This window comes from Mustelus asterias, unplaced genomic scaffold (genome assembly GCF_964213995.1).
Source record: "Mustelus asterias unplaced genomic scaffold, sMusAst1.hap1.1 HAP1_SCAFFOLD_4111, whole genome shotgun sequence".
NCBI lineage: Eukaryota > Metazoa > Chordata > Chondrichthyes > Carcharhiniformes > Triakidae > Mustelus > Mustelus asterias.
Window position 1 is genome coordinate 5,112 of NW_027594056.1, and position 13,415 is coordinate 18,526.

Here is a 13,415-nt window from a genome sequence, read left to right on the forward strand (position 1 = left end):
GTCGGGGTGGGGTTTAGTGTCTGGGGGTGGGGTTTAGTGTCTGAGGGCGGGGTTTAGTGTCGGGGTGGGGTTTAGTGTCTGGGGGTGGGGTTTAGTGTCTGGGGGTGGGGTTTAGTGTCTGGGGGCGGGGTTTAGTGTCTGGGGGCGGGGTTTAGTGTCTGGGGGCGGGGTTTAGTGCCTGGGGGTGGGGTTTAGTGCCTGTGGGCGGGGTTTAGTGTCGGGGTGGGGTTTAGTGTCTGGGGGCGGGGTTTAGTGTCTGAGGGCGGGGTTTAGTGTCTGAGGGCGGGGTTTAGTGTCGGGGTGGGGTTTAGTGTCTGGGGGCGGGGTTTAGTGTCTGGGGGCGGGGTTTAGTGTCTGAGGGCGGGGTTTAGTGTCGGGGTGGGGTTTAGTGTCTGGGGGTGGGGTTTAGTGTCTGGGGGCGGGGTTTAGTGTCTGGGGGCGGGGTTTAGTGTCTGAGGGCGGGGTTTAGTGTCGGGGTGGGGTTTAGTGTCTGGGGGCGGGGTTTAGTGTCTGGGGGTGGGGTTTAGTGTCTGGGGGCAGGGTTTAGTGTCTGAGGGCGGGGTTTAGTGTCTGAGGGCGGGGTTTAGTGTCGGGGTGGGGTTTAGTGTCTGGGGGCGGGGTTTAGTGTCTGGGGGCGGGGTTTAGTGTCTGGGGGTGGGGTTTAGTGTCGGGGTGGGGTTTAGTGTCTGAGGGCGGGGTTTAGTGTCTGAGGGCGGGGTTTAGTGTCGGGGTGGGGTTTAGTGTCTGGGGGCGGGGTTTAGTGTCTGGGGGCGGGGTTTAGTGTCAGGGTGGGGTTTAGTGTCTGGGGGCGGGGTTTAGTGTCTGGGGGCGGGGTTTAGTGTCGGGGCGGGGTTTAGTGTCGGGGTGGGGTTTAGTGTCGGGGGGCGGGGTTTAGTGTCTGGGGGCGGGGTTTAGTGTCTGGGGGTGGGGTTTAGTGTCTGAGGGTGGGGTTTAGTGTCTGGGGGCGGGGTTTAGTGTCTGGGGGCGGGGTTTAGTGTCTGGGGGCGGGGTTTAGTGCCTGGGGGTGGGGTTTAGTGTCTGGGGGCGGGGTTTAGTGTCTGGGGGCGGGGTTTAGTGTCTGGGGGCGGGGTTTAGTGTCTGGGGGTGGGGTTTAGTGTCTGAGGGCGGGGTTTAGTGTCGGGGTGGGGTTTAGTGTCTGGGGGCGGGGTTTAGTGTCTGAGGGCGGGGTTTAGTGTCTGGGGGTGGGGTTTAGTGTCTAGGGGCGGAGTTTAGTGTCTGGGGGCGGGGTTTAGTGTCTGGGGGCGGGGTTTAGTGTCTGGGGGCGGGGTTTAGTGTCTGGGGCGGGGTTTAGTGTCTGGGGGCGGGGTTTAGTGTCTGGGGGCGGGGTTTAGTGTCGGGGTGGGGTTTAGTGTCTGGGGGCGGGGTTTAGTGTCTGGGGGCGGGGTTTAGTGTCTGGGGGTGGGGTTTAGTGTCTGGGGGTGGTGTTTAGTGTCTAGGGGCGGAGTTTAGTGTCTGGGGGCGGGGTTTAGTGTCTGGGGGCGGGGTTTCCAGGGGGGCGGAGTTTAGTGTCTGGGGGCGGGGTTTCCCCGGGGTGGGCGGGGTTTTAGTCTCGGGGGCGGGGTCAGGGTGACGGTTGGGTTTGAATTCCGGAAGCGCGTGGCGGGCGGCCGGAAGTGGGGCCTTGCTCGGGGTTTCCGCCGGGTCCTAGCGCCTCACACTGAGTGCGGAGCTCAGCCAGGCCCGCGGCCGCTCCCCCTGACCCCCGGCTCCAGCCCCGCGGCCGCTCCCCCTGACCCCCGGCTCCAGCCCCGCGGCCGCTCCCCCTGACCCCCGGCTCCAGCCCCGCGGCCGCTCCCCCTGACCCCCGGCTCCAGGCCCGCGGCCGCTCCCCCTGACCCCCGGCTCCATGCGGTCTCTGTGTCTCAGCCTCCCCCGCGCTCTGTCTCTCAGCTCCGGCCCGCTGTCCCGGCCTCTGCACTCGGCCCCGGACCCGGAGCGCCCCCCGGCGGCGGCGGCGGCGCGGAACCCGGTAGGAGGAGCCAGCGGGGAGGGGGCTGGGCTTAACCTGCCTGTGACGTCAGGGGATGGGCGGGGTTATTGTGTCTGGCGTCAGAGGGGGGGCGGGGTTACCATGCGTGTGACGTCTGGGTGGGCTTACTGTGTCTGACGTCAGAGGGGGCGGGGATACGATTCATGTGACGTCAGGAGGGGCGGGACTGCTGAGTATGATGTCACAGAACAGGCAGGGTTTCCCCTGGCTGATAGATTGGGGGGGGGCGGCAGGACACCCTGCCTCTGAGGGGAGGGGCGGGGTTTCCCCTGCCTGTGATGTCAGGGGAGGGGCGGGGTTTCCCCTAGCCTGTGCTGTCAGAGGAGGGATGGGGTTTCCCCTGCCTGTGATGTCAGAGGAGGGGTGGGGTTTCCCCTGCCTGTGATGTCAGGGGAGGGGCGGGGTTTCCCCTGCCTGTGATGTCAGAGGAGGGGTGGGGTTTCCCCTGCCTGTGATGTCAGGGGAGGGGTGGGGTTTCCCCTGCCTGTGATGTCAGGGGAGGGGCGGGGTTTCCCCTGCCTGTGATGTCAGAGGAGGGGTGGGGTTTCCCCTGCCTGTGATGTCAGAGGAGGGGTGGGGTTTCCCCTGCCTGTGATGTCAGGGGAGGGGCGGGGTTTCCCCTGCCTGTGATGTCAGAGGAGGGGTGGGGTTTCCCCTAGCCTGTGATGTCAGAGGAGGGGTGGGGTTTCCCCTGCCTGTGATGTCAGAGGAGGGGTGGGGTTTCCCCTGCCTGTGATGTCAGGGGAAAAGGCAAATAGACAAAAGGCGGGTAACTACAGGCCGGTGAGTTTAACGTCTGTAGTAGGGAAAATGCTGGAATCCATCATTACAGAAGAAATAGCAGGCCATCTGGATAAGAATGGTTCGATTAAGCAGTCACAGCATGGATTCATGAGGGGAAAGTCGTGCTTGACGAACTTGTTGGATTTTTATGAAGATGTGACTAGTGCGGTTGACGGAGGGGAACCGGTGGATGCGGTGTTTTTGGATTTCCAGAAGGCGTTTGATAAGGTGCCTCACAAAAGGTTGCTGCAGAAGATTGGGTCACACGGAGTTGGGGGTAGGGTGTTAGCGTGGATTTGGGATTGGCTATCCGACAGGAAGCAGAGAGTCGGAATAAATGGGTGCTTTTCTGGTTGGCGGATGGTGACTAGTGGTGTTCCGCAGGGATCGGAACTGGGGCCTCAACTGTTTACCATTTATATAGACGATCTGGAGGAGGGGACGGAGTGTAGGGTAACAAAGTTTGCAGACGACACAAAGATAAGTGGAAAAGTGAATCGTGTGGAGGGCGTAGAAGGTCTGCAGAGAGATTTGGACAGGCTGAGTGAGTGGGCGAGGATATGGCAGATGGAGTATAACGTTGACAAAGGCGAGGTTATTCACTTTGGAGGAAATAATAACAAATGGGATTACTATCTCAATGGAAACAAATTAAAACATGCTGCTGTGCAGAGGGACCTGGGGGTCCTTGTGCATGAGACGCAAAAACCCAGTCTGCAGGTGCAACAGGTGATCAAGAAGGCAAATGGGATGTTGGCCTATATTGCGAGGGGGATAGAATATAAAAGCAGAGATGTCTTGCTGCATCTGTACAGGGCATTGGTGAGGCCGCAGCTGGAATACTGTGTGCAGTATTGGTCCCCTTATATGCGGAAGGATATATTGGCATTGGAGGGAGTGCAGAGAAGGTTCACCAGGTTGATACCAGAGATGAGGGGTGTTGATTATGAGGAGAGACTGAGCAGATTGGGTTTGTACTCGTTGGAGTTTAGAAGGATGAGGGGGGATCTTATAGAGACCTATAAGATAATGCGGGGGCTGGATAGGGTGGAGGCGGAGAGATTCTTTCCACTTAGAAAGGAAACTAGAACTAGAGGGCACAGCCTCAAAATAAAGGGGGGTCGGTTTAAGACAGAGTTGAGGAGGAACTTCTTCTCCCAGAGGGTGGTGAATCTCTGGAATTCTCTGCCCACTGAGGTGGTGGAGGCTACCTCGCTGAATATGTTTAAAGCGCGGATGGATGGATTCCTGATCGGTAAGGGTATTAAGGGTTATGGGGATCAGGCGGGTAAGTGGTACTGATCCACGTCAGATCAGCCATGATCTTATTGAATGGCGGGGCAGGCTCGAGGGGCTAGATGGCCTACTCCTGCTCCTATTTCTTATGTTCTTATGTCAGTGAAGGGGGTGGGGCCTCCTGTGTCCGACATCATTGGGTGCTGGGTGATCTGGGTTTCCATTGGCTGTCAACTGGCGGGGAGGGGTTAAATAGGGTCAGTGACCCCGCCTGGGGTAGGGGTTAAACAGGATCAGTGACCCTCCCTCCCCTCCGCACTCCACCCATATTCCCTCGATTCACCCTCCCACCCACTCTCCGTATCCCCTCGATTCCCCCTCCCTCCCCCCCGCAATCTCCCCATATCCCCTCCATTCCCCCTCCCTCCCCCCACACTCTCCCCGTACACTCTTCCCGTATCCTCTCGATTCCCCCTCCCTCCCCCGCACTCTCCCCGTATCCCCTCGATTCCCCCTCCCTACCCCCCGCACTCTCCCCGTATCCCCTCGATTCCCCCTCCCTCCCCCCCGCACTCTCCCCGTATCCCCTCGATTCCCCCTCCCTCCCCCCGCACTATCCCCGTATCCCCTCGATTCCCCCTCCCTCCCCATATCCCCTCGATTCCCCCTCCCTCCCCCTGCACTCTCCCCGTATCCCCTCGATTCCCCCTCCCTCCCCCCCTCACTCTCCCCGTATCCCCTCGATTCCCCTTCCCTCCCCCCGCACTCTCCCCGTATCCCCTCGATTTCCCCTCCCTCCCCCCGCACTCTCCCTCCCTCCCCGTATCCCCTCGATTCTCCCCCCCCCACACTCTCCCCGTATCCCCTCGATTCCCCCCGCACTCTCCCCGTATCCCCTCGATTCCCCCTCCCTCCCCGTATCCCCTCGATTCCCCCCACACTCTCCCCGTATCCCCTCGATTCCCCCTCCCTCCCCGTATCCCCTCGATTCTCCCCCCCCCCATCCCACACTCTCCCCGTATCCCCTCGATTCCCCTTCCCCGTATCCGTGTGAATGGAGAGAGGGCCCCTGTAATGACCCGATTACCTGTGAAGACTCACATTCCAACCGTTATCTTGGAATTGAGTCTGTGTCCATCGATGCCCAGTTTGTGAAACAACTCGGCCGCTCACCCGATGAAGGAGCGGCGCGCCGAAAGCTCGTGATTGCAAATAAACCAGGTGGACTTGAACCTGGTCCAATGAGGACAGACCGAGAGTCCTTCTCCTCACGGGGACAATCCCTCTCACCCCTGGAATCAATCTCGTGAACTCTCCCTTACTCTCTCCCTGTCGGGTCAAGGATGTTCCTCTCTTGGGGAAGGAGATTGGGAACTGGACCCAAGACTGGTCTCACCAAGGCTTTGCTCTCTCTCTCTCTCCCCCCATCCAGGAGGTGACGTCCGTCTTGCGTCGAGTGAAGGAGCTACGCCGCCTCTCGCAGCGACTGCAGCGAGTCCACCCCAACGTACTGGCCAAGGTGTTGAAGAAGGGGGTGCTGTTTCGCAACGAGGACTGGGTGGTGGTGGACAAGCCTTATGGAGTGCCAATGGAAGGTATGGGGACGGGGAGGGAGCGAGGGGGGAAACATCGAGTGACGGGACTCAAGAGCGGGAAAGGCATGTCGCTGGGTGAGAGTTAACCCTCCCTCCTTCTCTCTCCTCTCACCTTCCCCCCCCCCCCCCACCCCCCTTTTCCTCTCTCTTCCCACTCCGCAGCCGATCCCGCCACGGGCACCGGGATTCAAGAGGTGCTGCCAGTCCTGGCTAAGATGATGTATGGGATGAAGGCAGAGCCCCTCCATGTCTGCCACAGGCTGGACAAGGACACCACCGGGGCCATGATCCTGGCCAGGGACGAGACGTCGGCCCAAGGAATGAACCTGCGTTTCCGCATGCACCAAGTCACCAAGAAATACTGGTAATGGGGCGAGGAGGAGGGGGGGGGGTTATAAACTCTGTCACCCTCCGCTGTTTCAATCCACGTGTGTGTTAGAACAAAGAAAATTCCAGCACAGGGACAGGCCCTTCGGCCCCTCCTGCACCGACCGTGCTGCCCCCGACTGAACTAAAACCCCCGACCCTTCCGGGGACCGTATCCCTCTATTCCCATCCTATTCATGGATGTGTCCAGACGCCCCTTAAAACTCACGACCGTATCCGCTTCCGCTCCCTCCCCCGGCAGCGAGTTCCAGGCACCCACCACCCTCTGTGTAAAAAACCTGCCTCGTACATCTCCTTTAAACCTTGCCCCTCGCACCTTAAACCTGTGCCCCCCGAGGAACTGACTCTTCCACCCTGGGGGGAAAAAGCTTCTGACTATCCACTCTGCCCCTCATAATCTTGTAGACTTCTATCAGGTCTCCCCTCAACCTCCGTCGCTCCAGTGAGAACAAACCAAGTTTCTCCAACCTCTCCTCATAGCTAATGCCCTCCATACCAGGCAACATCCTGGTAAATCTTTTCTGTAACCCTCTCCAAAGCCTCCACATCCTTCTGGTAGTGTGGCGACTAGAATTGAACACTAGATTCCAAGTGCGGCCTAACTAAGGCTCTATAAAGCTGCAACATGACTTGCCCAATTTTTAAACTCAATACCCTGGCCGATGAAGGCAAGCGTGCCGTATGCCTTCTTGACTACCTTCTCCACCTGCGTTGCCACTTTCAGTGACCTGTGTACCTGTACACCCAGATCCCTCTGCCTATCAATACTCTTAAGGGTTCTGCCATTTACTGTATATTTCCTATCTGTATTAGACCTTCCAAAATGCATTACCTCACATTCGGCCGGATTAAACTCCATCTGCCACCTCTCCGCCCAAGTCTCCAACCGATCTCTATCCTGCTGTATCCTCTGATGGTCCTCATCGCTATCCGCAAATCCACCAATCTTTGTGTCGTCCGCAAACTTACTAATCAAACCAGTTACATTTTCCTCCAAATCATTGATACATATTACAAACAGCAAAGGTCCCAGCACTGATCCCTGAGGTACACCACTTGTCACAGCCCTCCATCAGAAACGCACCCTTCCACTGCTCCCCTCTGTCTTCTTTGACCGAACCAGCTCACCTCTGATCACATGCGACTTCACCTTCTGCACCAGTCTGCCATGAGGGACCTTATTACAGTATGAAAAGTATCAGCCCTGTCTCTCAGTCCGTGTGTGTTATAACTGTATTAATCTCCATCTCTCTCCCTCTCTCAGGGCGATTACTGTTGGGATTCCTGTCCCATCTCAAGGTGTTATCGACATTCCCATGGTAGAGAGAGAGGTCAACAGCCCCAGGAAGCATTATAAGGTCAGTGACATCCCTCTACACTGTCCCCCATCAAACACTCCCAGGACAGGGACAGCACGGGGTTAGATACAGAGTAAAGCTCCCTCTACACTGTCCCCCATCAAACACTCCCAGGACAGGGACAGCACGGGGTTAGATACAGAGTAAAGCTCCCTCTACACTGTCCCCATCAAACACTCCCAGGACAGGTACAGCACGGGGTTAGATACAGAGTAAAGCTCCCTCCACACTGTCCCCATCAAACACTCCCGGGACAGGTACAGCACGGGGTTAGATACAGAGTAAAGCTCCCTCTACACTGTCCCCATCAAACACTCCCAGGACAGGTACAGCACGGGGTTAGATACAGAGTAAAGCTCCCTCTACACTGTCCCCATCAAACACTCCCAGGACAGGTACAGCACGGGGTTAGATACAGAGTAAAGCTCCCTCTACACTGTCCCCATCAAACACTCCCAGGACAGGTACAGCACGGGGTTAGATACAGAGTAAAGCTCCCTCTACACTGTCCCCATCAAACACTCCCAGGACAGGTACAGCACGGGGTTAGATACAGAGTAAAGCTCCCTCTACACTGTCCCCATCAAACACTCCCAGGACAGGGACAGCACGGGGTTAGATACAAAGTAAAGCTCCCTCTACACTGTCCCCATCAAACACTCCCAGGACAGGGACAGCACGGGGTTAGATACAGAGTAAAGCTCCCTCTACACTGTCCCCATCAAACACTCCCGGGACAGGTACAGCACGGGGTTAGATACAGAGTAAAGCTCCCTCTACACTGTCCCCATCAAACACTCCCAGGACAGGTACAGCACGGGGTTAGATACAGAGTAAAGCTCCCTCTACACTGTCCCCATCAAACACTCCCAGGACAGGTACAGCACGGGGTTAGATACAGAGTAAAGCTCCCTCTACACTGTCCCCATCAAACACTCCCAGGACAGGGACAGCACGGGGTTAGATACAGAGTAAAGCTCCCTCTACACTGTCCCCATCAAACACTCCCGGGACAGGTACAGCACGGGGTTAGATACAGAGTAAAGCTCCCTCTACACTGTCCCCATCAAACACTCCCGGGACAGGTACAGCACGGGGTTAGATACAGAGTAATGCTCCCTCCACACTGTCCCCATCAAACACTCCCAGGACAGGTACAGCACGGGGTTAGATACAGAGTAAAGCTCCCTCCACACTGTCCCCATCAAACACTCCCAGGACAGGTACAGCACGGGGTTAGATACAGAGTAAAGCTCCCTCCACACTGTCCCCCATCAAACACTCCCAGGACAGGTACAGCACGGGGTTAGATACAGAGTAAAGCTCCCTCCACACTGTCCCCCATCAAACACTCCCAGGACAGGTACAGCACGGGGTTAGATACAGAGTAAAGCTCCCTCTACACTGTCCCCCATCAAACACTCCCAGGACAGGGACAGCACGGGGTTGGATACAGAGTAAAGCTCCCTCTACACTGTCCCCCATCAAACACTCCCAGGACAGGTACAGCACGGGGTGAGATACAGAGTAAAGCTCCCTCTACACTGTCCCCCATCAAACACTCCCAGGACAGGTACAGCACAGGGTTAGATACAGAGTAAAGCTCCCTCTACACTGTCCCCCATCAAACACTCCCAGGACAGGTACAGCATGGGGTTAGATACAGAGTAAACCTCCCTCTACACTGTCCCCCATCAAACACTCCCAGGACAGGGACAGCACGGCGTTAGATACAGAGAAAAGCTCCCTCCACACTGTCCCCCATCAAACACTCCCAGGACAGGGACAGCACGGGGTTAGATACAGAGTAAAGCTCCCTCTACACTGTTCCCATCAAACACTCCCAGGACAGGTACAGCACGGGGTTAGATACAGAGTAAAGCTCCCTCTACACTGTCCCCATCAAACACTCCCAGGACAGGTACAGCACGGGGTTAGATACAGAGTAAAGCTCCCTCCACACTGTCCCCCATCAAACACTCCCAGGACAGGTACAGCACGGGGTTAGATACAGAGTAAAGCTCCCTCTACACTGTCCCCCATCAAACACTCCCAGGACAGGTACAGCACGGGGTTAGATACAGAGTAAAGCTCCCTCCACACTGTCCCCCATCAAACACTCCCAGGACAGGTACAGCACGGGGTTAGATACAGAGTAAAGCTCCCTCCACACTGTCCCCCATCAAACACTCCCAGGACAGGTACAGCACGGGGTTAGATACAGAGTAAAGCTCCCTCTACACTGTCCCCCATCAAACACTCCCAGGACAGGGACAGCACGGGGTTAGATACAGAGTAAAGCTCCCTCTACACTGTCCCCCATCAAACACTCCCAGGACAGGTACAGCACGGGGTGAGATACAGAGTAAAGCTCCCTCTACACTGTCCCCCTTCAAACACTCCCAGGACAGGTACAGCACAGGGTTAGATACAGAGTAAAGCTCCCTCTACACTGTCCCCCATCAAACACTTCCAGGACAGGTACAGCACGGGTTTAGATACAGAGTAAAGCTTCCTCTACACTGTCCCCCATCAAACACTCCCAGGACAGGTACAGCACAGGGTTAGATACAGAGTAAAGCGAGCTTAGAAGGGCTAAAAGGGGACATGAGAAGACTTTGGCGGATAGGGTTAAAGAGAATCCTAAGGCGTTCTATAGGTATGTCAAGAACAGAAGGTTGGTTAGGGCAAGTTTAGGGCCAGTTATAGATGGCAGAGGGAAGTTATGTGTGGAACCGGAGGAGATTGGTGAAGCATTGAACCAATATTTCTCTTCGGTGTTCACGCAAGGGGACATGAATATAGCTGAGGAGGACACTGGGTTGCAGGGGAGTAGAATAGACAGTATTACAGTTGATAAGGAGGATGTGCAGGATATTCTGGAGGGTCTGAAAATAGATAAATCCCCTGGTCCGGATGGGATTTATCCAAGGATTCTCTGGGAGGCAAGAGAAGTGATTGCAGAGCCTCTGGCTCTGATCTTCAGGTCGTCGTTGGCCTCTGGTATAGTACCAGAAGATTGGAGGTTAGCGAATGTTGTCCCATTGTTTAAGAAGGGGAACAGAGACTTCCCCGGGAATTATAGACCGGTGAGTCTCACTTCTGTTGTCGGCAAGATGTTGGAAAAAATTATAAGGGATAGGATTTATAGTTATTTGGAGAGTAATGAATTGATAGGTGATAGTCAGCATGGTTTTGTGGCAGGTAGGTCGTGCCTTACTAACCTTATTGAGTTTTTTGAGAAAGTGACCAAGGAGGTGGATGGGGGCAAGGCAGTGGACGTGGTATATATGGATTTTAGTAAGGCGTTTGATAAGGTTCACCATGGTAGGCTTCTGCAGAAAATGCAGATGTATGGGATTGGGGGTGATCTAGGAAATTGGATCAGGAATTGGCTAGCGGATAGGAAACAGAGGGTGGTGGTTGATAGTAAATATTCATCATGGAGTGCGGTTACAAGTGGTGTACCTCAGGGATCTGTTTTGGGGCCACTGCTGTTTGTAATATTTATTAATGATCTGGATGAGGGTATAGTTGGGTGGATTAGCAAATTTGCTGATGACACCAAAGTCGGTGGTGTGGTAGACAGTGAGGAAGGGTGTCGTAGTTTGCAGGAAGACTTAGACAGGTTGCAAAGTTGGGCCGAGAGGTGGCGGATGGAGTTTAATGCGGAGAAGTGTGAGGTAATTCACTTTGGTAGGAATAACAGATGTGTTGAGTATAGGGCTAACGGGAGGACTTTGAATAGTGTGGAGGAGCAGAGGGATCTAGGTGTATGTGTGCATGGATCCCTGAAAGTTGGGAATCAAGTAGATAAGGTTGTTAAGAAGGCATATGGTGTCTTGGCGTTTATTGGTAGGGGGATTGAATTTAGGAGTCGTAGCGTTATGTTGCAACTGTACACAACTCTGGTGCGGCCGCACTTGGAGTACTGTGTGCAGTTCTGGTCCCCACATTACAGGAAGGATGTGGAGGCTTTGGAGAGGGTGCAGAGGAGGTTTACCAGGATGTTGCCTGGTATGGAGGGGAGATCCTATGAGGAGAGGCTGAGGGATTTGGGATTGTTTTCGCTGGAAAGGCGGCGGCTAAGAGGGGATCTTATTGAAACATATAAGATGATTAGAGGTTTAGATAGGGTGGATAGTGATAGCCTTTTTCCTCTGATGGAGAAATCCAGCACGAGGGGGCATGGCTTTAAATTGAGGGGGGGTAGTTATAGAACCGATGTCAGGGGTAGGTTCTTTACCCAGAGGGTGGTGAGGGATTGGAATGCCCTGCCAGCATCAGTAGTAAATGCGCCTAGTTTGGGGGCGTTTAAGAGATCCGTAGATAGGTTCATGGACGAAAAGAAATTGGTTTAGGTTGGAGGGTCACAGTTTTTTTTTAACTGGTCGGTGCAACATCGTGGGCCGAAGGGCCTGTTCTGCGCTGTAATGTTCTATGTTCTATGTTCTAAAGCTCCCTCTACACTGTCCCCCATCAAACACTCCCAGGACAGGTACAGCACGGGGTTAGATACAGAGTAAACCTCCCTCTACACTGTCCCCCATCAAACACTCCCAGGACAGGGACAGCACGGGGTTAGATACAGAGTAAAGCTCCCTCTACACTGTCCCCATCAAACACTCCCAGGACAGGTACAGCATGGGGTTAGATACAGAGTAAAGCTCCCTCCACACTGTCCCCCATCAAACACTCCCAGGACAGGGACAGCACGGGGTTAGATACAGAGTAAAGCTCCCTCTACACTGTCCCCATCAAACACTCCCAGGACAGGTACAGCACGGGGTTAGATACAGAGTAAAGCTCCCTCTACACTGTCCCCATCAAACACTCCCAGGACAGGGACAGCATGGGGTTCGATACAGAGTAAAGCTCCCTCTACACTGTCCCCCATCAAACACTCCCAGGACAGGTACAGCACGGGGTTAGATACAGAGTAAAGCTCCCTCTACACTGTCCCCCATCAAACACTCCCAGGACAGGTACAGCACGGGGTTAGATACAGTGTAAAGCTCCCTCCACACTGTCCCCCATCAAACACTCCCAGGACAGGTACAGCACGGGGTTAGATACAGAGTAAAGCTCCCTCTACACTGTCCCCCATCAAACACTCCCAGGACAGGTACAGCACGGGGTTAGATACAGAGTAAAGCTCCCTCTACACTGTCCCCCATCAAACACTCCCAGGACAGGTACAGCACGGGGTTAGATACAGAGTAAAGCTCCCTCTACACTGTCCCCCATCAAACACTCCCAGGACAGGTACAGCACGGGGTTAGATACAGAGTAAAGCTCCCTCTACACTGTCCCCCCATCAAACACTCCCAGGACAGGTACAGCACGGGGTTAGATACAGAGTAAAGCTCCCTCTACACTGTCCCCATCAAACACTCCCAGGACAGGTACAGCACGGGGTTAGATACAGAGTAAAGCCCCCTCTACACTGTCCCCCATCAAACATTCCCAGGACAGGTACAGCACGGGGTTAGATACAGAGTAAAGCTCTCTCACTCACTCTCTCTCTCACGCACAGATGGCCTTGGCTCCCCTTTTCCGTGTGGGTGATGTGGAAGGCACCCTGTCCCGGGTGCGCCAGAACCGTGCCGCTCACAGCGCAGTTACCTACTACCGGGTTGTCGGAAGCTCCGGACGCACGGCCCTGGTGGAGTTGCAGCCCGTCACAGGTGAGGGGTGTTCCAGCGTGCGCTGCCACTGTTGGTGGGGTCTGAGTGACAGGGTGGGGGTAGGGCTGGACCGACTACCAGTTGACGCGAGGCAGCACCCGAGGGTGTCCTGCTCCGACTGCACCCCTGTGTGGGAACCCCTTGGGAGGAAGCCCCCTTATCCCGGCAAAGTTCCTCACGTCTGTGTCGTTAGGTTGGTTAAGAAGGTTAAGGCTCATGGGATACAAGGAGAAGTGGCTAGATGGGTGGAGAACTGGCTTGGCCATAGGAGACAGAGGGCAGTGGTCGAAGGGTCTTTTTCCGGCTGGAGGTCTGTGACCAGTGGTGTTCCGCAGGGCTCTGTACTGGGACCTCTGCT

The 13,415-nt window shown here is 55.4% G+C and overlaps 1 protein-coding gene across 1 annotated transcript; it reads left to right on the top strand.

The window, feature by feature from the left end:
* Positions 1–1,638: 1,638 nt before the first annotated feature.
* LOC144490955 (pseudouridylate synthase RPUSD4, mitochondrial-like) lies at positions 1,639–13,057 on the top strand (the record flags this gene model as incomplete). The annotated part of the gene is made up of 5 exons (XM_078208630.1): positions 1,639–1,990; positions 5,463–5,625; positions 5,788–5,989; positions 7,277–7,370; positions 12,907–13,057. Coding segments are annotated over exons 1-5 (733 nt in total), but the record flags the coding sequence as incomplete, so codon positions are not given.
* Between the last annotated feature and the right edge of the window lie 358 nt (positions 13,058–13,415).